This window comes from Chaetodon auriga, chromosome 15 (assembly GCF_051107435.1).
Source record: "Chaetodon auriga isolate fChaAug3 chromosome 15, fChaAug3.hap1, whole genome shotgun sequence".
Classification (NCBI taxonomy): Eukaryota; Metazoa; Chordata; class Actinopteri; order Chaetodontiformes; family Chaetodontidae; genus Chaetodon; species Chaetodon auriga.
In genome coordinates, this window is record NC_135088.1 from 21,812,157 (window position 1) to 21,836,843 (window position 24,687).

Here is a 24,687-nt window from a genome sequence, read left to right on the forward strand (position 1 = left end):
GAGCATAGGTAACCTGTTCCCTATCATACACACCTCTGTCCTAACTCCTGCTCACTCTCCAATCAAACATCAAAGTATCTGAATTTTACACTTGTGTACGTAAAGTTTCAAGGGCCCCATGTACACTTTATCCCACATCAGACATTTCCTGAAGCAGGAAGTGTTCCTCTAGTTCCTAAAGCGAACTGGATTGCCAAGGGTAAACAGCCAACAGGAAGTCATTACATAACCCAACCCCTTCCCAGAGCACAGGGGAGCTGAATTTATCAAATGTGAGATTGACTGGGTTACTTTTGATGGATTTCCTGGCAATTATGTTGCTGATTACAAGCATGCAAGATTCCAGTGACCACACTTGGCCCGCAGCATCCCAGACATGTTGTAATGACGTTATCTAGAAATTCCACGTCATTTAAAAACTTAGATACATCTAATTGAGAATTGCTTGGGCGTTATCCAGTAAGGAAGTACACACATTTAGCAAAGCTGCTCAAGTAAAAGCTTAAATTAAAGTGCTGACTACTTAGCCATAAAGCAGCAACGTGTACCACAGATCACTAATTAAAAGTCAGTGGGTCCTTGTATAGCCTCTCCTCTCTGGCGGCTTGTATATTTTGCATTTGCAGCCTTGAGCATGAAAAGCCTTGCCTCTGGTATGTGGTGATCTTTTTGAACTAAATGATATATATATATATGATGTTTGTTGTGTTTTATGAAGCTTCCTATTTAGCAGATGCATGTGAGACACTGCACAACCTATTAAATCTGACTCTTAATGCCAGGTCAGACGTATCCCATGTCCTGGGGCTAGTAAAAGTTTATGCAGGGGAAGTCGATTGGGAGTCCTAGTATATAACTGATGTGCAGGGTTGTGCATGAACGTGTGAAAAGAGCATGTTTATTTAATGTGCTCCCCATTTTGGTGAATGTTAAACTGAATGTATCAATTTACTACTAATGAATGTGAGCGCTGTTAACTCCTGCACTGTTATATCAGAGTGCATTATTATTATTCAGACTGCAAGTAACAATTATTTTTATTGTCATTTAATCGTTTATTAGTTTCTTGATTAATGGATTCATTGTTTTGTCTGTGAAATCAGAATCGTCAATCAAATCTGTTCTGGCCACAACCCAAAGATATTGAGTTAACTGTCAAGAGGACTAAACCAGAAAATATTCACATTTCATTTTTTTCCTACTCAAACCAGCTAATCACCACTAAACCACTTGTCTGAATTTAGCAGCAAACTTTTTAAAACAGTGGTTGTAACAGGAGAGAAAGAATGATAGAAGGGATGTCTCATCATTTATTGACACAAATACATCAGAATCTAAACGGAATGCAGTTTCATGGCACATACAACTTATCTGTCTCGTGTGTGTTGTCCAAGAAATCCAGTGCAAATATGTCAATATTAACACTTACCTCCTTTTTGTGAAAGAGCGTACACATCGTTTTCTTTCTCACCTTCTGAGTACACCGTCAGTCAGCTCCATCTAAAAATGTAGCCATCTTCGCTGAGCCACTTGAATCCCCCACCCTGACATGCTACCCCTACTGGAAATCCTCCATGTGCACAAACCTTCAGAAAATCAGAGAACCCCGCATCTTACAACTTAGCTCTTGTTTGAGTTCTACCAGCTACCCTGTTTGACTTTGACTTTGTTTTTTGTCATGCTTTCTAGACCTTCAAGATGCAGCCAACCATGAGCTTTCTTGCCCTAAGGGTGGTGCATTAAATGTGCTGCCATCCTGTCAACAATAGAGAATTTGGTGTTACAGATGTTGGCATTATAGTGAAGAAAATAGTTACTTTATGTAACTCCAGTTCTATGAGATCATGCCTATCCCTTTACCTGCATGTCATTGCAAGCACAGTAAAGCACATTATTTTTGATAAAACATTTGTGATGAAACTGGTATACAGAACCTCCCTAGTGAGTGTGTGGACATAAACAGATTTTCAGAACAGAGAAAGAGAGAGAGAGGGCACTAACGGCAGTTTAAATCTGGGTCACAAGGAAAAGCAAGTGTAATTTACAATTATGGGCTAATGCTTCTCTGCAAGTGGACCTTTCACTGTACAGAAGTGTGTTTGATTTGTTATGCAGATCTGTTGTGGTGAGGACTGCTAGCAGGCCTTAAAAAATGTACAGTTAAAATGAGCCTGCTGGCCAGATAAAATGACCAGCCCAATCCAGCCCACAGATTGTGTGTGGGTTCTATACGCTTCTTGTTACAGTCCATTTAGTGACATTTCAAGTGTGATTATAGGGGCCAAGTCAAAATATAAAGAGCAGGAAATAATGTCCTTTTGTCTCATCTGGCACACTGTGTCTCAGGAATTTTGCTGACAGAAGACTTTAAGGGTAATATTTGCCAAGAGCTGTGTCAATGTCTCTGAAAATTTTGCTTAGGCTTTTAACAATTTAAGTTCTGTTTCCGTAACAATATGTTTTAGGGAAGTCAGTGGGTTTCGAATAAATTCCACACACATCCCACTATTTCACAAACAGGGAGGGGCAATGGTTGCTTTGACACATTCTCAGAATACCACAAGGTAGCTTAACCCTGTCAGTGACATTTCGCAGCAGAGACAATTATGAGAGATGAGGACAGACGTAGAAGAGACAAGCCACTGTTCTCAACACTGTACTCACTGATGTGAAGTGGAGCTCTTCCTTTGAGGGTGATGCTAGTTGAACTTGTTCAGCAGATAAAACAGATCTTTTAAATCATATCATGCCTTTCACACTGGCTTCAATTAGCAGTTGTTGTACTTGATTTCATATATATTACAAACAGTTCCAGATTTATCCAGCAGTGTTTTAACTCTAGCGATTCTCAGTAGAAATAACTGAACTTGTGTCATTGCTTCTTCTTTGTAGGACTGAAGAAGCTATTCATTATTATCATTACTATATCATTAGTACTGTTCATAACTATTCATTATGGGGTTTTTTTTTTGTTGAATGCTATTTGTCTGGATGCAGCTTTTTACCTAATGTCTTTCTTCACAGTTTTTTAAGACTTTAAGAATTAAGTGAGTGCTGATCTGATCTTTGTACAGAAAATCCATGTTACTAGAGACAGTTACTATTCTTAACAACTGACTTTAAATAATTTTAAAATGACTTCACTTGTTTCAGTCATTTGTTTCTTTTTTTTGTTTGTTTTTTAATGATGAAATTCTTCTCTTTTAATTCAAATCATTTTAAAATCAGCATGTGTGAGACAGAACACTTACAACAGAAGGTCAGTTGCTGACAGGAATAGGACAATTTCAGATAGATTCCACATATCAGTTTGACCTCCTCTGTGTATACAAAAGAAGACTTTTCCAGTTGCTACTCTCATTTTTTTTGTGTGCTTGATGCGTCCAGCGGCAAGTATTATAATTTGTCAGTCTGATGAGCAAGAGTCGCGGGTTATTGTGATTTGTCCTTATACAAAACAAATTTCAGGAACACCAGTTGAGAAAGTTGCTGGTGAGTGTGTACTCCCCACAGCCATTTCAGTTACATCTGAAAAGGCTTTTGTTGTCACATGGGTGGCCTATTGTGTATGCAAAAAGCAAAAAGCCTTTTGTGTGGCTTTCAACAAACACTGAGGAGGATTCATAGACCACCCATGTAAACAGGCCTCAATGGGTAGCACAGCCGCCTCCTACACAACAGTTTATGTTAACTATTAATTTAAACAAAATATTTCAATTGTTTCATTGATGTGGCTTCATAAAGTGAAATGGTTGGAACGATTCCTGTCATTTATTATGTACAGTATGTTACTTAAAACTTAAAAGCATAATTAATTAACTTGAAAACAAAGTCCATTTTGGCATCCTCTTTGAAGGTTAACTTTTTCCAATTTAATTTAAATCTACAGCAATACCACAGTCAATAAAACACAGTTAATAAAACTAATGGGGGCATAAAAATGGAACAGTTTAACATCTTGAGGAATCCGTAATGTCTGGAGAGGATCATTCAGTTCCCCTCAAATGTAAAATTCACTTAAATATTTATTTACATTGTCTGCCAAGCCTCTTATTTGCATCTGATGTGTATGAATATTGGATAACTGGCATCATTCTTCAGCTATTCTGTCACAGGATTTTTCAGGAAGAGGACAAAATCAAGACAGTCCTTTGGTGCCTCATCAAAATTTGCTAATATTTGATTACATGTCCTGGGACTGTAGAAATCAGATGACAGTACATTTACAGCACATGCCACATTCACCCATTCACACTCACTCACACAGTATAGTACAGTTCAGTAACAGTTTGGGGTTCAGTATCTTGCCCATGGACAGATGGGCATGTAGACTGGAGGAGCCGGGTATCAGACCTGGAGGGTCCGGGGATTGATTAGTGAAAGGCCCACACTACTCATTTTCATCTTACTGTGATCTCTAAAATCTGAGATGATTATCCCAACATAGAATATCAAACAGTTTATAGATATACTAAAAGGTATCCACATAATAAATATTTTACATTGAGCATGTTTTTACCTTTCACATATTTACACTGTTATCACTTAGTGTAAAAGATCAAAAATTGTGGCATCATAGGCTGCTATCAAGTTCAAGTGCAAGATGTGCAGTAAAGAATGGGCACACAGCACTGAGAGAGGGTTCTGTGTACAAAGATATATTAGCAGACTGGGGAGGTCTGGCTTCATTGATCAGTCCCGTGGCTTTCATGTAAAGAGGAACCAGGAAGCATTGCTTTCACCTGAGGGCAGATGGTTGTGGCGTATTGTCCTGGCATCTATGTTAAGGATCTCTGTGCTATCACAGGTATGTCCACTTGTGTGGGTATACGTGTGAATAGTAAAAAGGTCATGGACAACATGACTTGTGTTTTCAAGATAATGCATGGTGTTTTCTCAGTAACAGAGCTGAATACACTCTCAGTGTCTCTTTCTGAAGTAAAGTCTCACTTCCCAGTGCCAAAAACAGTTGTCACTTTTGTAATCATGTCCTTGTGGGTCATGATTATGAGACTGCCCACTTCCAGAAAGCTTGTCAGATATTCGTGTACCATAGCTTTCCAGAACTGTTTGTTTGTCCTGAAAGTCTCTATTTACCTGAACTCTGACTCACCAGCATTCCGTTGCTGCCATCCAGTATTTTATTGATTCTGGTCAGCACACTGTTATGGGAAGGAACAGATAAAAGGAAATGCGCGAGCTGCGTGGAGAAATATGTGCTTTCATTGAACAGCAAACCTGTGTGATCTGACCCCTCCTCTCTCTCTCCTTCTCCTCCATCAGATTTGATTCAGTGCACAAATGAGATGAATGTGAACATCCCTCAGCTGGCTGACACACTGTTTGAGAGGACCACCAACACCAGCTGGGTGGTTGTATTCAAGTCCCTCACCACCACGCACCATCTGATGGTCTACGGCAATGAGGTCAGGACCTAAGTAATAACTGCTCTCCACCTTTGCTGAACTGGGTGGAAATATTATACAGGATTGTTGTTAAATGACCAATCTGATAAATCCCTTTACAGCATGCAGTATGTTGACATATGGTATAAGATGTGTGTGTATTTAGTAGTGCATTAAATGGGACATGCCCACAAGTACAGTTTGCTCATTGCACAACAGTGAGCTGGCTCAAAGGCCCCATGTATGATAAACACTACTTGTACAAGCATACAGAGTTCCTTATACGTTTTCTTTCTTGCAGAGATTTATACAATATCTGGCTTCAAGGAACACGCTATTCAACCTCAGCAATTTTTTGGACAAAAGTGGCTTACAAGGTATAAACACTACACGTTGTGCAGCAATAAGCTTCATCTGTGTCCTGACATTTATCATCACCCCCTCACTTTTTTTTGTTTTCAATGTAGGTTATGATATGTCAACGTTCATAAGAAGGTATAGCCGCTACCTGAATGAGAAGGCTGTGTCCTACAGACAAGTCGCTTTTGACTTCACTAAAGTGAAAAGAGGGTAAGCAGACTTCATTTTCCACTTTTGAGTGTTCACTGTAACTGACTGGGGTGTTAGTGTTGACTTCTGCCTGAGCCACAAATCTCAGTGTTCTTGTTACAGAAACTTGCAAGGGTATCTTCTGAATGATAACAAAAGATAACATTCCACTAGTTCTGTTTCCTACAAAAAACATTGTGACAGCTTTTAGAAAAGTTGTATAAGGTCATCAGATATATGCAGATATCTGATGAAAAGAGGTCCTGTTTTTGCTTCACTTCATCGTTGTAAAAATATAGTAGGTAAGTAGGTAGGTTCTGTTAGCTAAAAGTTTCATTTTTGATGGATTTTTTTTAATGCCTGCACACCGGCAATAGCTGGGACTGGAGGCATTATGTTTTTGAGTTGTCCGTTCATTCGCCTGTATGTATGTCTGTCTGCACCATTCTTGTGAATGTGGTATCTCAGAACACCTGCAGAGAATTTCTTCAAATTTGGCACAAATGGTCATTTGGATTAGATTTTGGTGGTCAAAGGTTACTGTGACCAGTTACAACGTATTTTTGGCCCTAACTCAATAATTATGACAAAATGTCACTTATATGTCTCATAGGATAAAAGGATGATGTGATGACATTTTATAGATAGATAGATAGATAGATACTTTGTTCATCCCCAAGGGAAATTCACAATTCCATGACATCATAGTGTGTTGCAAAAACACTTTTCTGGCGGTTACCCCACACCATAACTCAGGAACAGAAGGAGAGATTGACGGTTCACCTTGAAACTCTGCAGATTGTATAGATCTTTTGTGCTGCCAGGTTGATGATGTGTGTGAAGGATCCATGTTATCAAATTTGTAGCTTTGCAGCAACATCCATATTTAAAGCATTGTAGTCCACCACAAACTCATTGGTTCTGCTGATATTGAGCTTCAGGTGATTGTTGTTGCACCATGTGATGAAGCTCTCTATCAGTCCTCTTGACTCCCCTGGAAAACGTGAAAACAGCATATTTTGGGATAAATTCCATTTCGCCAAACATTACACTGAATACCTTTTTATTAAATCCCTTCCAAGTCTTGTGAGGCAGTAATTCTAGTTTTTCCATCCTCTGTGTTGGCCCTGGGCACAGTGGACCTTTATTTGACTGATTATTTGCATCTATTGTAGTGTAACTATAGTTATTTATCGAGTGGGATTGTTGCACATGTATACATTGCAGTGTCAGCTAAGACATTGTGAAGTACTACACTGCAAGGAGAGATTCATTGATGCAAATGTTTTTGTGTTGATTCAGTGACTTCATAAGGATTCAGCCATGTCCACTTTCAGTATAACATCCTCAAGTAATGAGCAATCAAAACTAGAAAGCCTGTTTCCATTGGTGTCAGCAGGCTCAAAGATATCTGTAATAAATATGTTTTTCAAAGCATTCTCTTTCCTTTTCTTTCCACAGATCTGATGGAGTGATGAGAACCATGAACACAGAGAAACTCCTCAAGACCATCCCTATCATCCAAAATCAGATGGATGTGTTACTCGATTTCAATGTGAGTGCTCAGTGTTGGGCTACACTGGTTGGCATCTAAATCAGTTGCTGACACTTCCATATATAATGTGTAATTTGCATTTTTGAGACTCAGTGCCTTTTCAAAATGGTTGTCTCGAAACTTAAAACTGACTTTTCTCAACACTTCCACCTTTCCTCCAGGTCAATGCCAATGAACTGACCAATGGTGTGATCAATGCAGCCTTCATGCTTCTGTTCAAAGATGCGATCCGACTGTTTGCAGCATACAATGAGGGCATAATCAACCTCCTGGGTAAAAGCAAGCTTTTGTGTTGGCATTGCCTTGCAAATTTGCTATTTGGACTGTCGGCTTTTCCTTAGTGTCCCTGTGCATTATGATTGAAGGGGTCAGATAATGAGGGACAATGGCCATGGGGTGAAAGACAAAATGAAATCCTTTCAATTATTAAATCTTTGCATTCAGTGTTGAAAGCAAGGATATGCTTAGGGAATGCTTGTTAGCATTTCAGCACAGTTCATGTAAGTCTTTAATTAACAGAGAAATGGAGGACCAGAAAACTGATGGCTCCCTGGGACTACAGACCTCTAACAAAGAATGTTTATAGGAGCTGTTGCAAAGTATTTCCCTGCAGACCTCATGAATTCTTTTCTGACCAAAGCCTAAAATTAATATGCTTTCCTCTCCCATTTTATCATGATGAGAATGCACTGTCCAGCTTCTGCCAGGCAAGGCTGCCCACTATGGCGTCATCTTATTGACAAAAAACAATTGTCATTATGCCTCGTTTTCAGACCGTGAAACAGGAAAAACTACGGCTGGATGATAAGGCACAAAATATGATCACGGTGATTTTTTTCCATATTGATCAATATCTATATTTATCGCGATACATAATTTGATAATGCTTCTAGTTTGAGAGCATCCTGATAATGACTGGAGCCTGAATAGAACACGGAATAACATAATGTAAACATTTAAGTGTGCAAACATAGCGTGGTTTAGAATATATTTTGTGATAAAATAATGTATTGAATAATATCTGAATGTAAACATTTGGTTTGCAAACATGCTTTATCTGCCTTAACAATACCAGTTAGCTTACCTTGTAATTCACTAAAAATAATGGTGTGGTTGCTGGTATGGTACCTTTACAGGTGAGGGTAAAGATTAGTTGTGTTTCCCGTCTTGGTCGGCACAGACCAATGGTGTATTTAGTAATAGATCTTAATCTGCACATGATTGTGGCTTTTCAGATATCCAAACCACTTCCATATATTTGAAGCCATGTTACCTTTTTTCCTCAGCTTTGGAGGATAATGCAAGGTCACTTTCAGTACTTTAGCAAAACAAGCTCTGTATGGATGTGTGGGGGGCCAGCAAGTTACTGTAGGCAGAGTGGCCAAAGACATCAAATTTCTGCCAGTTTCCGTTGTGTTTGTTCAACAGGCATTTGATAAACTGATCATAGCATTTCTGTTTTGTTGCAATTATAGATGAAGAGCCGTGAGCATTGTTGTCTTTCATTCCACTGAAATATGTTCTAAAGTCTGTTTCATTCCCTCCACTGTGGACTCTACTCTGAAGTTAAACTGCAGTCCAGTCTGTGTGTGGAGGAGTTCAGCCCCACCCTTGTACAAACAGGCAGTGACACAGAGAGCAGGGAGGCAGCAGACTGACTGGCTGCTGTCACATTTATTTCTGCTCTGTGATTTCTGCTGTTAGATTTATCCACATTGAGCAAAAAATGTCCAAAGTTTATCATTGTGGATCACTACAAAATGTATCTATTTTTGTATATTTGAAGGACTGCTAAGATGTTGTAGATCATGATCATAAGATGAGACTTCAGTATTTTCTATGCAAATCTCACAACATATTGGTGTAGCCTTCTGCCTGTTTATGTTCAGCTCTGTGCGTTGCCTGGCCAGCAGTTTGCATGGCGAGGCTAGAAATGCATGCACAAAAAAACGGCCCACATATCTGGTCAGCAGGAGAAACACACCTACTTTTAAACACTATGAAAGACTTGGATATCAACAGGTTTTTGGATATGCACAAATATTGCAATGCCAACCTTCTCAAGAAGCTGGTTGAACAAATGAAAAAGGAGTGGTGTGCTTGTTAGTCTTAATCTTTAATTCTTTTTTTTTTTTTTTTTTTCGAGAAAGGATAAAACCCATAACATTTTGCTCATGTAAATGTAGTCTGTCTGCTGAGACTGACAATTGGATGTATATATCCTGTGATACTAGTACTACTACTACTAGTATGTTTATCATAATATTTGGTGTGCTTATTTTCTTGTTCTGTTAACAGAGAAATATTTTGACATGAAAAAAGTCCAATGCAAAGAAGGACTTGACATCTACAAGAAATTCCTTACACGAATGACAAGAATCTCAGAGTTCCTCAAAGTTGCAGAGGTAAGTCAGGACCCCATGTCAGCCAATCAGTAATTACAGCAGGGCCTGGGATCATTTAAATGGGTTGGTTGTTTTTTACATCCAAATTCTGATGGTCCTTATTCTCTTCCTGCAGCAAGTGGGGATTGATCGAGGGGACATCCCAGATCTGTCTCAGGTAAGCCCAGATGCAAATTCTAACCAAAGATAACCATTCGGCATCTTTGGCATCTTTGCAGTTACTTTATCCCTCATCTCTTTGCTGGCTTTGCTTATTTAAAAGGAGGAGAATGGCCAACTTTGGGGGAATTAATAGTAGATTTAACATTATTTATTTTTATTAATGTGTATACAGTGGCAAGTGGCATTTGGTCAAAATTTCTATTCCTGTGACTAATAGATGGGACTGATCCCCAAAAGTTAAAGATGAAACATCCTTGGCACCATTTTAAACAACATAAAATACAATTTAGATTGGGGAAACAAGGGAAAGGAGCACCTTGCAAAAGTTAGGGCACCCTAAGAGATTTGAGCACTTGATAGCTTTTACCAAGGTCTCTGACCTTAATTAGCTTGATAGTGCTATGGCTTATTCACAGTCATCCTTACGCAAGGCCAGCTGCTGAGCACTCTGAAAATGAACATTAGTGATGCCCACAAAGCAGGAGAAGGCCATCTATAGGAAGATAGCAAAGTGTTTTCAGATAGCTCTCTGTAAAAAAAAAAAAAGAAGCTAAGGATGAAAAGAGGATGGCCTCTACGATAATGATCGTAAATAAAACTTCAAAATCCACAATGGACTACCTCAACAGGATCTGGTCCTTTTCCCTTTTGTTATTTTGAAACTGTAAAAGATAGAAATTAAAAAAGCAATCTTACTTAAAATATTACAGCCACAAAATTTTCGACCGAGGTTACCCAAACTTTTTCATGCCACTGTATATTGATAGAATATACATACAGTGTAACATGCAATTATTTGCTAAGTAAGAGCACATAAATATGCTTTTCTGTGGCAAATCATAGAATAATGTTCTAGATGAGGAATACTGTCAGTGTGCAGTAGCACCTGCTTTAAATGACACTCAGATTCTCATTTGAGTGACAAGTAAATACATCTGCTGCCTGCCCCTGCGTACTGTGCTAGCAGTGGTGGAATACTGTAGGTATTATTACCATTAAGTATGTTAAAGCACTAGTTGACCCAATCACAAGAAAAACAATTTGTCATTGAACCCAACTGGCATCCAGCTATGGTTGTAGTTTCTGTTTTATGTGCTGAGGTTGTAAGATATCCACCACTGAGAATTCAGTCCCAACCCCAGTGCTTTGGGCACCATTAACAAAATTTCACTCACCTCCAGTGTGTTTGGGTACCAGCTTGAACAAGTTAGCATATCACAACCTTGAGAAATAACAAAAACAATCAGCATGCAAGTCTCAGATTTGGGTGAGCTGACCTCTTTGATGTATGAGGAATTCAAGAACTTATTTTCTGTGGCATAACACAAATCTGTGTGACGTTCATGAGGTTGTTGATCAGTACTGATGACTTAATGATTGCTTTACCTGGTACTCAGATTTTTTTAGCCTTTTTTTTAGCCTATTCGTCCTGTAAGCAGTTACTTACAGTGGGGGTGAAATATGTGATTATTTTATTTATTTATATCTTGTCTATCCAGTAGCACAGGAACACTAATAGACCCACTATTAGGTGCTCGTGTGCATCATGTGAGTCTCAGTTCGAGAGCTGTCACAAAACTTTATTTATTGGACAAACTCTTGCTAACTTGGTAAGATCAATATTGTCATGCTTTTTAACAATATACTGTCATAAGCATCAGCATTTGATTTACAGTGTGAAGTAAATTGACACAGCATTATTCCACAGTGTTAAAATAGCTTTAGTGACCTCCATTAGAACTTCCAAAATTTGGCTATTATTATCTTTTCACAGGCTGCTAACCTCCTGCAGCTCCAGGCCTGCCAAGTTTTAACACCAAGTGCTGTGCTAGGCAGGCAGTGCATGTGCCCACTATAGCACCTCCAAACACCTTCAACTCACACTCACTCCTGACCTTGCACGTCATACAGCAAATAAAGGTGTGAATCAAGGGTTTTAGCTTGGGCTATGACCGGTCCATCTTACACAGACCAGTGACCTGCTGAAGTGGTGCATTATACACAAAATGCATTTATTTTGAGGCTCATTATGTAATTAGTAGAACTTTGTCACTAGCAAGTAAACCAGAATCAGACAGCTTTCACCCAAAGGTTTTCCTAACATCTTGACTGTTACCACCTTTATTTTCTGTATTTTTCCCTTCCTTCTATCTCTTCATTCTCAGTTTACAGTTTGTGTAAGTATCTGAACCTTTTCTCTCTGTGTCTCTGTATTTGAGAGTAGCTCTGTTTGTGGACTCTTGGCAATAACTTGGCATGCTTCAGTGTTTTTTTTTTTCTTCAGAGGACATCTTGTGTGAGGCTTTGCTCCATCTTTGAAACTTAATGTGTGTCAATGACATTCACGCTAGGCCCCCAGCAGCCTGCTGGATGCCCTGGAGCAGCACTTGGCCTCTTTAGAGGGAAAGAAAGTCAAAGACTCAACAGCAGCCAGCAGGTAGGTCTGCTTCATATCTGTTCACTGAATCTGGCTCCCTGCCATTCAGACTCAGAGCAGAGGTTCATATTTGTTTAAGCAACTGGATAGCATTGGACAGATTTTTTTTCAGCAGTAGATGGTAAAAAAAAAAAGAACTTTTTCCAAGAGTTAAAATATTAATTGATGTGTGACGATTCAGAACACAGTAGACGACAATAAAATGTGACACTACAGACAGTTCTTCGTTAGCCCTGGAATGGTTTTTGGTGAGTCACTGTTTTCTGTCTGTCCCTTGATTCAGGGCTAGCACCCTCTCCAATGCTGTCTCCTCCCTGGCCAACACCGGCATATCTTTCACCAAAGTGGACGAGAGGGAAAAACAAGCAGCCCTGGAAGAAGAGCAGGCTCGCCTAAAAGCACTAAAAGTACATGTTCTTCACTCACCAACATTTTTTAGCTTAGTCTAGCCAGTCATGTCATTAGGACTCCCTCCTAGTGATAATATTAAATGCATAGCCCTAACAGTTGTTAGAGATTTTGAATAGTCAGGCATTCCTGTGGTTTAGTGGTTTGAGATGTATACAGTGTGATTCTGACATCTCTGTTTCGACCTTTGCTGTATGTCACTCCCTTAGCACTCTCCCCGTATTTTCTGTCCATCTCTATTTTGAACTGCCAGATTAAAGCAAAATGCTTGATGTTGAAGAAATTATTTTGAGTATAATCATACTGAGTAGTTGAATACAAATTAGTCTCTGTGTTGCTAACACAAGGCTCCTAATTATTGTAGGAGCAGCGTCTGAAAGAGCTCCAGAAGAATCCTGGAACAGCGACCACAGACTCTTCCCCTGTCTCCACAGTAGGCGGGACCATCAACTCAGCCCCTGCTATCGACCTCTTCTCCACCCCCAGTTCCACCAACAGGTGAGGCCACAGGACTTACCCTCTGGCACTTATCTTAAAGTGACTGCCATTCAATTTCACGGCTTCTCAAAATGCTAATGCTTGAAAATTCAGATGCAGATGAACATATATTTCAATCATCCACTTTTTCAGTTCTTCAATGAATTACTTAGACCAGATACTTTTTTGCTGATGTTTCAGAGCTGGAGATGAATGCAGATCAGATCATTCTATTTATTAAATGGCATAAATAAAAGTTTGGAAATGTGAAGACTGATTTAAACTGGCTGGACTTAAATCCATTTTGTGTTTTGTGTGTTGAAGTTTTCTGTGCTTTTACACGTCAGAGGTTGGTAGACTGATGTTGATTAATGGAGTTGGAAGGACTACTTAAGTGCAAGTGGTTGTTACAAAGCATTTTAAAATGGTTTCACAGGTTCTCAGTTCTCTAAGATTACGTGAAACTTTGATCCCTGTTTAGAAACTGGGACGCTGCAGCAGCAGTACTGATAACATTAGACGCTGCGCAAGAAAATACAATACAAACTACAATACTTCAAATGGGGCCAACGTAACATGTTATCACAGCACTGTCAATGATTTTAACACCAGAATTTGTGCACAGAAATAAGAAATAATGTGGAGATTCACTTGCATTGCAAAGGACAAAACAGTAGTCATGTTTCTCTTCTTCTAATAGCAACCTTGGAACTGAGGAGTGAACTTAATGTTTTGTCAATGAGTGACTGATTTATCCTCCATGCCCTTGTTTTCCTGCTTGCTCCCCGCAGCAACTCCAAGGCAGCCAACGACCTGCTGGACCTGCAGCCGGCGTTCCAGCAGCCACTGCCTGTCTCCACCACCAGCACATGGGGAGGTGAGAGTGCCGCTCTGCTTGGCAGCTCTTCAATCCACACTGCCACCACATTTACAAACACACACACACACACACACACATCACTCAAACATTCCCCTCACTATACAAATTCAGTCTCCTTAGAATTTATTTACCTTTGTAAAAAAGGAAGGATTGAGGTTTACATTATTATCTTTAAAATGACATTATATGCACAGTGTATGAACACAGAAGAATGGAATTAAAGACAAGCTGAGAATACAAAACTTAAGTATTATTAATGGAAACTATTAAAAGCCCAGTACTGGAGCTTGTGTTAATTGATGTCTTTTTTTGTAGTGTTGGCCATACACTGTATTTTGACCTGTAGTTGGTGTTTTCTGTTAAACATCAACTAGCCCCACTGGCTCTGCAAACACTATATGTACTGCATTCACAGTATATTCTCAGCCCATTTATATGTGAATGGGTATCTATTTGCTAAGATCAGCTCAAGCTGAAACAGCAATTAGCTTATCAGATTTTTATTTGAATATTAAACATGAAAAAGTCACACATTTACTTCCAAGTCCTGTAAAGCACTTTGTTTGCCAGAGGCATATTACTATACCTGAAGTACTCGATGTAACTTGCTACTGATACATGAGTTGTATGTGAAACTGGTTTGTATACAACTTGGAATTTGCACTTTTTTCTTGTAAGAAAAAAAAAAAAATTAGAGCATGATTTTGATTTGCAGAGTGCCAGGTTGCTGTTGCAACCTTGTCTCATATCTCTTTATAATGTTGTGTGCTTTTCACTCCAGTTTCATATCAGAAGGTATGTAAATAACATGTTTGGCACCGAAGACAGCAGTGTTTGCGTGTAATTAAAGATAGTAGTGAGCAGACTTCAAGTGTAGTTTAAAATTATGCCACATATACTCTTTCATTTTTTAATTAGTTTTGTTATTTATTGTATTTGGGAAAACCTATCCAAAATACAAGTTAAGGTACATTGGATTTTTTTTGTAATTCAGGCCTGACAAACATTCATATTTTAAATGTGGGCCAAGGTAATAAGTTTGAGTGTGTTGTTTGTGGCCTTTGAAAATGCTATATAATTACAGCATCTGGAAGTGTTACCATATATAGAAGCTGGCAGACATATTTAACACAAACATCATACACAGTGGTTTCATTGTTTGCACAGATGTCTTTGGATATCAGCCCCTATGCTGTACTCTGACCATTCTGATAATGAATCCTGTAGACTATTCAAAGTGGTTGTGATAAAGTTGGTCATTAGGCCTAAAATTTTGGGCAATAAGAACAGTGCAATAGAATGCACAATAGCAGCCTGTAGCTGTATCTCTAACACTGTTTTAATCCTTCTCACCTGCATCACTCACATTTCCCCCCTGCACGTCATTTTGCATGCACTTATTTAACTTGTCTTTTTAACTTTTGTCACCCTCCTCTCCACCATAATCTCTCTGTTCCGTCTTTTTTTCTTTGTCATCCTTTTCTCCCCCTCTGCCCACTCAGATCCTTTCACTTCTGCTGCAGAAGCCGTGGAAGAATCCCCTCCAATGTCAAACCCTTTCCTCACACTACCTGTTGTCGATGCTGTCCACCTGTCCACGGCGTCCTCAGACGCTGGCAGCCTGTCCTCTTGGACACCTAGTCATGAAGTGTTCGGTGGGACTGATTTGCTGCATCCTCTCTTTTCTTTTACTCATTTCATGTCCGCACAACATGTTACAGTAATGTGTCATACTGATTTAAGAAGTCTCATAACATTCTGGCTGATGATTTCAACTCACTGTAATGTAGATTGGGTATGGAGTGAATATATAACAGAGTATTTCAGAGCAGTAGGGAAAGAAATGGAGGAAATGCCTGAAGGGATTCAGGGTCACTGGTCAGAACATACTGTTTCTCGACACTATGCACACATCCATCAAACATCTGGCTTGCTGCCCCCTCTCCAAATATTTGTTTCCTTCCACAATCAGGCTCAGTTCTTGATGTTTATTTTGTCAGCTCTTAGCATTCTTTGATTTAGGCTGTTTAATCTTTTATTTACTTTTTGTTTTTCTGTTTGTATTTCAAAGCCCAGAACCCTTTGATGCATGGATGTCCTTCTTTATCAGCAGCATTTCTGTTTTTCTCTAGATCATTACAATCCCTTTTTTGACTCAAGCTCCTCCCTGGCATCTGATCTTGATACTGCTGCACAGATAGAGACATTTGTCACAGGTATTATGGTGGACAACTGTCTGGCTGCTGGATTGCTGACATGAGAGTAGTGAGATGTGTAACATTTGTGAGTTGTCATGAGCAGAACTGGCTTGAGTGTTACACCGAGTGTTCCTGCTGAACATGCCACCTTCCCTGCTTCCTCCAAGCCAATGTGTGTGAGCCTGCATTGTTTTGTGGTTAGCCACTAGTGGAGTGTTTCCCTGAATTTTGCCCTGTATTTAGTCTAGCCATGTGATGAGTGCCGGCTTCCTCTGCTTTTGTCCTGCAAATCCTGATCTTTGTTATTCTCCGTTTAAAAAGCCATTCCCACAGTTGCTGAGCTTCCTTGCTGCTCTTTCACTGTTCTGTTTTTTCTGGTCTTCATAATCTTCTCCCCTCCTCCTCCCTCTTCTTTCTCTGTCTTGTTCTTTGCCTGTCTGCTGTTGTTGCTGTGTGTCAGACTCCTTCTGTGGGCCAAGCCCTTACAACACCACTCCTCTCTTCCAATCTGAGCCCCCTGCCATAGCTGGTCTATTCAGAGGTAGGTAAACCGAGGTTGATCACAGGTTTACAAGTCCTACTCAGAAATCCAACCCAATACACTTGATGTACCTTTTTTGTTTTTTGTTTTTCTTCATCCTTTTACGGTATAACTGCAGCTGAATGTGACTGAAAAATGTGCCTGTGATTTAAAGGCAGATGGTAAATGTCAGGGTTTTGTGTGAGCTCCTTAGGTCAGCAAATAATGATTATTTTCATATGTCATTATTATATATTTTCTCGATTAATCATTTATAACATATATAACATCAAAGCAGTGAAAAATGTCCATCACAGTTTCTCAAAGTCCAAGGTGATGTCTTCAGGTGAAACAGTAGAAAACCCAATCTTAAGTTTACTGTCACATGGAAAAGTAAATCGCAAGTCTTCAGGTTGGGAAAGGTGGAAACACCAGTCAGCTATGAAGAAAGTTGCTGATTATTCATCTGCTGATCAATTGTTTAATCACTTAATTGTCACAGCTTGAGGGTTCTTAAGAACCAGCAAGAGTGTGGTACTGTCAGCCTTGACATAGTTGTCTTGAAAGTATTCTGCAGCTGATCAACATGAATCAACTATGGTGGTGAGGATGGTTGCCTAATGGTAGCATTTTACGCATTTGCTTGTGGTTGTGTTGGTAGGAACAGAGCTGCTGAGACGTTAATATCTGGATCCTGATAGTTTTTTCTTTGCTTCACCAGGGTTTACAGCCTCCCCAACATCCCAGCAGCCACAGAACTCTCGAGGCCTTAACGTTGACTTTGACTCAGTATTTGGCAACAACACCAATGCCAACAACCTGGATTCAACAGGTAAGTGTTACGTTCCTACACACATTGACATTCTTTCTTCCCATGGATCATGTTGAGCCTATTGACACCCAAAATCCTGGACTGATTTGTTTGTCAGTGTGTGGGGTTTATGTGGATGATGAATCTTCTGAGCATATCCCAAACCAAGCTCTCATGCATCATCAGGCTATGAGAATGGATTTCCTTAGGATGACAAAAAGGCAAATATTCAGTTTGTTGGTGCCAGGGAACAATCTTTACTTGACAAACAAAGGAGGAAACATTAACAACCAACATGAAAGTGGCAGAACCTGAAGTGCATGGTTGCATTTCATAACCAGCCCACTTTTTCAATCTGTTTTTAACTATTGCATCAAATAGGTTAAGTGGTGGAAGAAAGCTTTCTCAGTTAGATAATAGGAAGGATAAAGAATGTCTGCATGCACTGGAATATTTACCAGTAATCATAGAAGTTTTATTTATAATCAATTGCTTGCTTTTTTCTTTTAGAATTGTCAAATATGTTCTCATAATGTGCAACGGCCATCCCATGCTTATTCAGGATTTCAGAAAACAGTGCTGGGTAACCTTGCACTTCAAATTTTCAGTAATAAGTGTTTTTCACTGATTTTACAGACAATTCTGAGCGTGTTGGCAAAGGAAGAGTAATGAATTTGTGGATATTTTTACTTCACTGTCAGCCTGCGTATGTGGTATATTGGTTATTATTAACCATCCAAATGATAGTATTACCCACTACAACGGTTCAATAAGGAGTTTTTAATGGAAGAAAGACATTTTATGTCCATCAAATAGACTCCTCAAAACATAACCACAAGACAGTGACATTGGTGAGAGTTAGCCGTTTACTCAAACATCCTGCTGAGCACATTAGAGTGCTCTCATCCATATTTCTTATCTTTGAATATCTGCTTATGCATTATCTCATCAGAATGTTTCTCATTAGCATGCTCAGGTGTGAAAAATGAAGTGGTTTCATTGTGTGTTGTGTGTTTTCTGTGAGTGGAAGTCGCGTTCAGAATGCTTTTTGCCTGTTGACTATTGTAATTTAAAGTGGGCTCTGAAATCACAAAAACATTTGAGTACTGAAAACCACCACACTTGATAAAGCTAACTGTTCGCTTCAGATGTGTTTATGCCTCTGTGCCAGCAACAGCTGTGGCCAGCAAATAGATTGTGACCGTATTTCACATTTGGTCAGATAGAGTTGGTGTCACTAATCTTGAGCATTCACCTTGAAGCTGTGCTGATTGTATAGCTCTTCTGTGCTGTTGAAGATGTGTGTGAAGCAATCACATTTTTCTGCTGATATTGAGCTTCAGGTGATTGTTGTTGCACCATGTGATGAAGCTCTCTATCAGTCCTCTGTACTCCTCTGGGAAAATAGTCTTTAAGCGAAGACAGCATGTTTCTCACTGGAAATTATTCACTGGAAACATACATGTCAATATCATGAGAGCTTCCATTTTGCAAGAAATACATTCCTTCAAAGTCTTCACTGCATTTATTACACCATACTGGAGAGACATGGATGTAAACTGCAACTTGACGTGTTGCAAGGTGGTCATTCTAGTTTGACCTGTGATTAAAATAAGTAGAATTTCAGTTTTAGAGATTCTGCATTTACTGTCTATTGGTATAGTATTTTAAAATCTAAATATCACTTTAAATAGATGACGCTATAATTACTAACAATTGAGCCCATCACTGGAAACTTAATTTGTGTGTAATGGCCTCTATGCTGTTTTTAACATTATGTGCCGCTGAGACAGATTTTGTAAGAAAGCACATATTTAATTAATTAATTAATTTTGATGAACACTGTTACTAACGGTACTGCTATAGTGTGACTGAGGTAAAAGACTTTGCCTCATTAGTGTATGATAATTCTACCATTGTATCATCATTCATTTTGCAAGAATAAATTGGTGTTTGGAAATGCTGCATTGCACACATTGGATCTCTTACTCACTTGGTTCTTTGCTGCTCATGATCTCACAACATTATTTTTTCCCTCTTTTCCTTTGTCCCCCCACTCCCTGGGGCCTTGGCTTTTTGCATGGCATTTGCATGACTGGGTGAGTTGACTCCACATACACTCTTCTCACAATGTCATGGCTTGATCAGTTTTTTCTGAGTCCTGCTTTTTGCTTCATCCACGCTCATCATCTTCTCTCTGTCCACGTCTGTGCATGTTTTGTACTGTTGTGTGTTTGTCTTTGTGTGTTCTTGTGTTATGTCTGTTGCATTGTGTCTTCACCTGTTCTGGGCCCCCCCAACCTCTCACCCTCCCCTCCCGTCCCTTCCCTTCCTCTCCCTTTGTCCTGCCCACTTTTAATTAAGATATTTTAGGTGGCATCCTCAAACCCACAGTGGCATCCTCACCCAACCAGGACATGGCTTCCAATGGCCAACAGCTCCACAAACTGGTGTCCAACGACCTGGACTCCTCACTGGCCAATCTTGTTGGAAGTAAGTTCCCTTTTGTTTTTATTTTTATTTTTATTTTCTGTAACAGCAGCACTGCAAGCACCTTGAGGGAGTTTCAAGTGTTCACTTGGACTCACAGATGAACTGATTCAGAGTTTGGTTGGTTGTGGTTATTTTTTTCACTGGAAATTATTCACTGGAATCATACGTGTCGAAATGTAATGACTTTCATTTCACCAAACAATACACTGAATGCCTTCTATTAAATTCACTCCATATATAATATGTATTATATATTTTTTTGTTGTTGTGGTTTTTGTGACCATGGCCCCAAACATTCTATTGAATTGTGCTGCAAGCAGTTTATTAGATGAGGTGATATTTAGGCCAAACAGTATCAGTAACAACAAACATAAATATCAAATGTGTAAAATTAGCATTAAACGTAAAGGGTAAATAGAAAATTTGATACGTTTTTCTACATTTTCTATTGTCTAAATGGTGTGTTTTTTGTGGCTGTGCATTCATTTCTTTGCCTCTGTCTCTTTTTAGATCTAGGAATTGGCAATGGCACAGCAAAGAAGTAAGTGCTCACAAGTAATATTTCCAACTCTGATTCCAAAATTCCGGTTGGGACGCTGTGTAAATCATCAATAAAAACAGAATCAGGCATTTGCAAATGAACTGTGTTCACAACAATTGTTCAGTTCAATTCAACTTTATTTCAGGTCCATAGGTCCTTATCAGTGTTTTTTTTTTTTTTTTTTTTTCTTTAAAAAAGAAAAGAAAAGCCCACGTACTAATATTCTTTACACAATTATATGTTTCACAAAGTAGTGAACCTACCTCAAAAGCCCAATATACTTAAATCTCTGTAGTCATAATGTCCAGTGAAAATAATCCCCAAGTAAGATGTGAAAGTACACCCGGTACTGTGTGTGTTTTACTATGAGAAAATGACTGTCTCTGTGAATGGAGTGTGGTGGCTTTGATGAGAAAAGTATAGCAGCTGTTTATGGTTAAACAAAAAGCATCTTACTCTTTAACAAAAAGGCATCTATGTCGGGATCCTTTGCATAATGTTGTCAGGCACTTATTATAGCAATCTGAGCCTGTAGCAAGTGTACATTGACAGTGCGCAAACACCCAGAGGGATTATATTGCTGTCTGTTTCGTGGCTGCCTGCTGCTACGCTCTCATTCAGTCCTGGAAAACTTAAAAATGTATTACATTATATTGTCTCTGTACTGTTTTCAATTAAGTATATGTCAAAAAGAATTAGCAAATTATCACTCACTGTTTTATTTATGTTTTACACAGTGTCTCAACATTTTTGGAATGGGGCATGTAACTTCTTGTCCCTGCCACTGCATACAAAATATGACTAACATTTTTACCTCTCTGCAGTGATCTTCACTGGAGTCAGCCAGGTGAAAAGAAGATGACAGGTGGAAACAATTGGCAACCCAAGATGGCTCCTTCTACCACCTGGAACCCAGCAACCATGGTAAGGCCTTTAACTGTGCCTGCCAGTAAACACCCAAAGAGCAATTCACATGGGCTTTAATAGATTTTCAGCCACCTTTCATAGCAGTGGCTCTCCTCCATAGTCCTGTAAGGCCTATGAATATGGGGATATCAGGGGAATAATCAAACAACCACCATTTTGAAAGACAGTTAGTCTATAGCTGCAACATCATTTGCTTCAGCACAGATGTACACTTGAGTGTCATCTGCATAATTATGGAAACGTACATTATGTTCTCTAATGATGACACCAAGTGCCAGCATGTATAATGAGAACAGTAATGGACCAAGGCAGCTGCCTTGAGGAACCCCAAAACAGATGTCATGCTTCTCAGACACATGATCTCCAAGACTGACATAAAACTTTCTCCGTTTGATGTTTGTTTTAAACCAGCCAGAAAGACCAACCAGCTGTTCAAGACGATTGATTAAGATCATGATCAGTAGTATCAAATGCTGCTCTTAGATCTAAATTCTGACTAAAATAAGGTCTCAGTTCTTGCTGAGACCTTATTTTAGTCTAGTTAATTTAGTTAATTTAGTCTGAGGTCACTGATATTATGTTTCGGTGCGGTTTGTTCCAAGGCTTGACTGAAATTCCTCCAGCATATTATTTTCTTACAGAAAGGAGTTGATTTGCACTCAAACTAGCCTATAATGCGTGAGTGCATTACCATCTCAGGTGGGCTTTCTTGCATAAGGGTTTCCCAACAGCTGTTTAGAAGTTTGTTTGAGATATATTTATCATCTTCAGGACATGACTAGAAACACTATCAAACACCCACTTTAAAAATGCTGTAGGTACAGGGTCAAAACATGAGGTGGAGGAGCTACACTCAGCAGGAAGGTTGGTTCTAATTGAAATTCTTTTGTTATTGCAGAACGATGCAAGTTTTTCACAATTTGGTGCAGAGAACTGGGAACGGGTGGGAGCAGGCTTTAGTAGCTGGTCAGTAATGGAGAATAAAATTGTAGTGTTCCCAGCATTCTCTGTAATAATACTGACCTTAAGGGCCTTTTCTGACAAAAACTTAATGGGCTCATAACTTGGAGCTCCCCATAATTTGAACTTTGTAAGACCCGTAAGACTTTGGTGCTAGGTTCTGTTACTGTCTTTTACAACTGGAAATTTTGTGGACATACATCTTTAAGCAGAGGTTGGCAACTGAGTGCGCTTCAGTTTTGTGACAGACAACAAGGGATTAAGTGTTACTAGTGTAGATTTATTTTCACATTTACATATAATGACTTCAAACATCAATATCGTGAAATTAAAACACACAAAGCAATGCTTGTGACAACAGCTACAGTAACAGCTACAATTTGCATTACAGATCATTATGCTCCCACAGTTGATAAATGTACTGCAATTCTCAATGATCTATAAACATCTAGAAACTGACAAAAGCTACAACAACCAGTGAACATCAATAGGCCTGTATAGTAAGGTTGGGAGGTAATCCGGTAATAAGGTATGCCGCGGTATCTAAAAATAGCAACAGTATCAGTTTCATTCCCGTCATTAACAAAAAATGCTGCACATATAGGTCTATAGGGGACCATCATAATTGTAGCATCGTCATAACAAAAATGAAGTCCACTCTGTTTAATGTATCTGGTTGAATTTTTTTTTCGAGAAAAAGGTGACTGTGCCTTTTTTCTGCTTGCTATTGTTCTTAGCTCTTATAAAAGGACGAAATAAAACAGTAAAATAACACCTCGGGCTGCTCAGCAGAATCCTCTGTAAGCGCTGTGCTCATTCACGTATAAATGAGACAGTGCGGTGAAACTAAGTGCGCAATTAGACCGGTCAATAGCTCAGGGACCCATTGGTCTATTTTGATGATCGACACCTCAATCGACCAGTCAAAGTCAAGAGAATCAAGGGGCAGCACCCATATTCATCATAGAAACACCAATGACGATCCAGAAGGAACACCAGAGATAGGTTATCCAATGAAGAGCGCTCCCTCCAATCTAGAAACCCCCTCCTCTTTATGTAAACAACCAGGACCTCATAGGAGTCATAGGAGGAGACATTAGCAGTGTTTTTTTGAGCTGAAATTTTAATTTTTGACCACAAAACAGCAAAAGTAAGACATACTTTATGATTTAGCAAAGTTTTTTTCTGCTACTCTTTGGCTGCTAGCTCACCGAGTTTTCATCGCACAGTGAGGAAGCAGACATCTTTGTGATCATCAGATTCTCTGCTTTGATACCAGGCTTGTGTGGTTTGTGTGAAGTGGTGAAATCAGCAGATGTAGTACCGTTGATGTGCGCTATTTTTGTGTTTTCGTTACATGCACATATAATTTATTGCTGTATGAATTATGTTTCGTTTGGGTGGCAATGCTTGGTAGAGGCTTTTAGCTGAGGAAATGACATTCTGGTATGCTACAAGTTAGGATTGGTGCTTCCTAGTGTGAGCATTGATCATCTGAACTGCGTGCATGTCACGCTGTCCTACAAAGTGATTTTTAACTGGTCACGGTAATACCGTATACTCTATTGTATAGTATACACTTGTTTGGAACCACTTTATTTCGGCTTTCAGCCAGTATCAGGTTACTGTTATTTAAAATGTATTCCGTGCTTTTCTTCTGCCAAGAAATGCCCAATCAAGCTTTCTCTACCCTTCCCTTTCATGCAGACTTGCCAGTGTCATGAGTGATTCTGGAATTCAGACTTTCCTGGATGGCCTTCAGCCTTTCCTCAATTGTGTATTTGCAATGCTATCTTGACTCCTAAGTGTTTTGTTTTTACTCTCTTTAACTGGTGTCATGATTGCCACAATTTCTCATGTATACCTATGATGTGCTATTGAATGACTGTTGAAATGACAGCTGAGGTGGGTCTGGAGCTTTGGCTCATTTCCATCTTCCCATTACTGTTTCACATGACT

The 24,687-nt window shown here is 39.2% G+C and overlaps 1 protein-coding gene across 24 annotated transcripts in view; it reads left to right on the top strand.

The window, feature by feature from the left end:
* The window catches only part of picalma (phosphatidylinositol binding clathrin assembly protein a), a 38,443-nt gene that overhangs the window by 7,362 nt on the left and 6,394 nt on the right, over positions 1-24,687 (top strand). For 2 of the 24 annotated variants that reach the window (XM_076749881.1, XM_076749879.1), the window contains exons 3-21: positions 5,284-5,426; positions 5,707-5,782; positions 5,873-5,975; positions 7,416-7,509; positions 7,671-7,782; positions 9,808-9,914; positions 10,030-10,071; positions 12,242-12,253; positions 12,428-12,513; positions 12,797-12,920; positions 13,286-13,419; positions 14,190-14,275; positions 15,781-15,933; positions 16,411-16,494; positions 16,937-17,017; positions 17,718-17,828; positions 20,172-20,300; positions 20,811-20,841; positions 21,666-21,765. In XM_076749881.1, coding sequence (XP_076605996.1) covers positions 5,284-5,426; positions 5,707-5,782; positions 5,873-5,975; positions 7,416-7,509; positions 7,671-7,782; positions 9,808-9,914; positions 10,030-10,071; positions 12,242-12,253; positions 12,428-12,513; positions 12,797-12,920; positions 13,286-13,419; positions 14,190-14,275; positions 15,781-15,933; positions 16,411-16,494; positions 16,937-17,017; positions 17,718-17,828; positions 20,172-20,300; positions 20,811-20,841; positions 21,666-21,765 — 1,808 coding nt within the window. The remainder of the gene's footprint in view (positions 1-5,283; positions 5,427-5,706; positions 5,783-5,872; positions 5,976-7,415; positions 7,510-7,670; positions 7,783-9,807; positions 9,915-10,029; positions 10,072-12,241; positions 12,254-12,427; positions 12,514-12,796; positions 12,921-13,285; positions 13,420-14,189; positions 14,276-15,780; positions 15,934-16,410; positions 16,495-16,936; positions 17,018-17,717; positions 17,829-20,171; positions 20,301-20,810; positions 20,842-21,665; positions 21,766-24,687) is intronic. The other 22 variants (XM_076749894.1, XM_076749895.1, XM_076749898.1 and 19 more) reach the window with 20 other exon arrangements.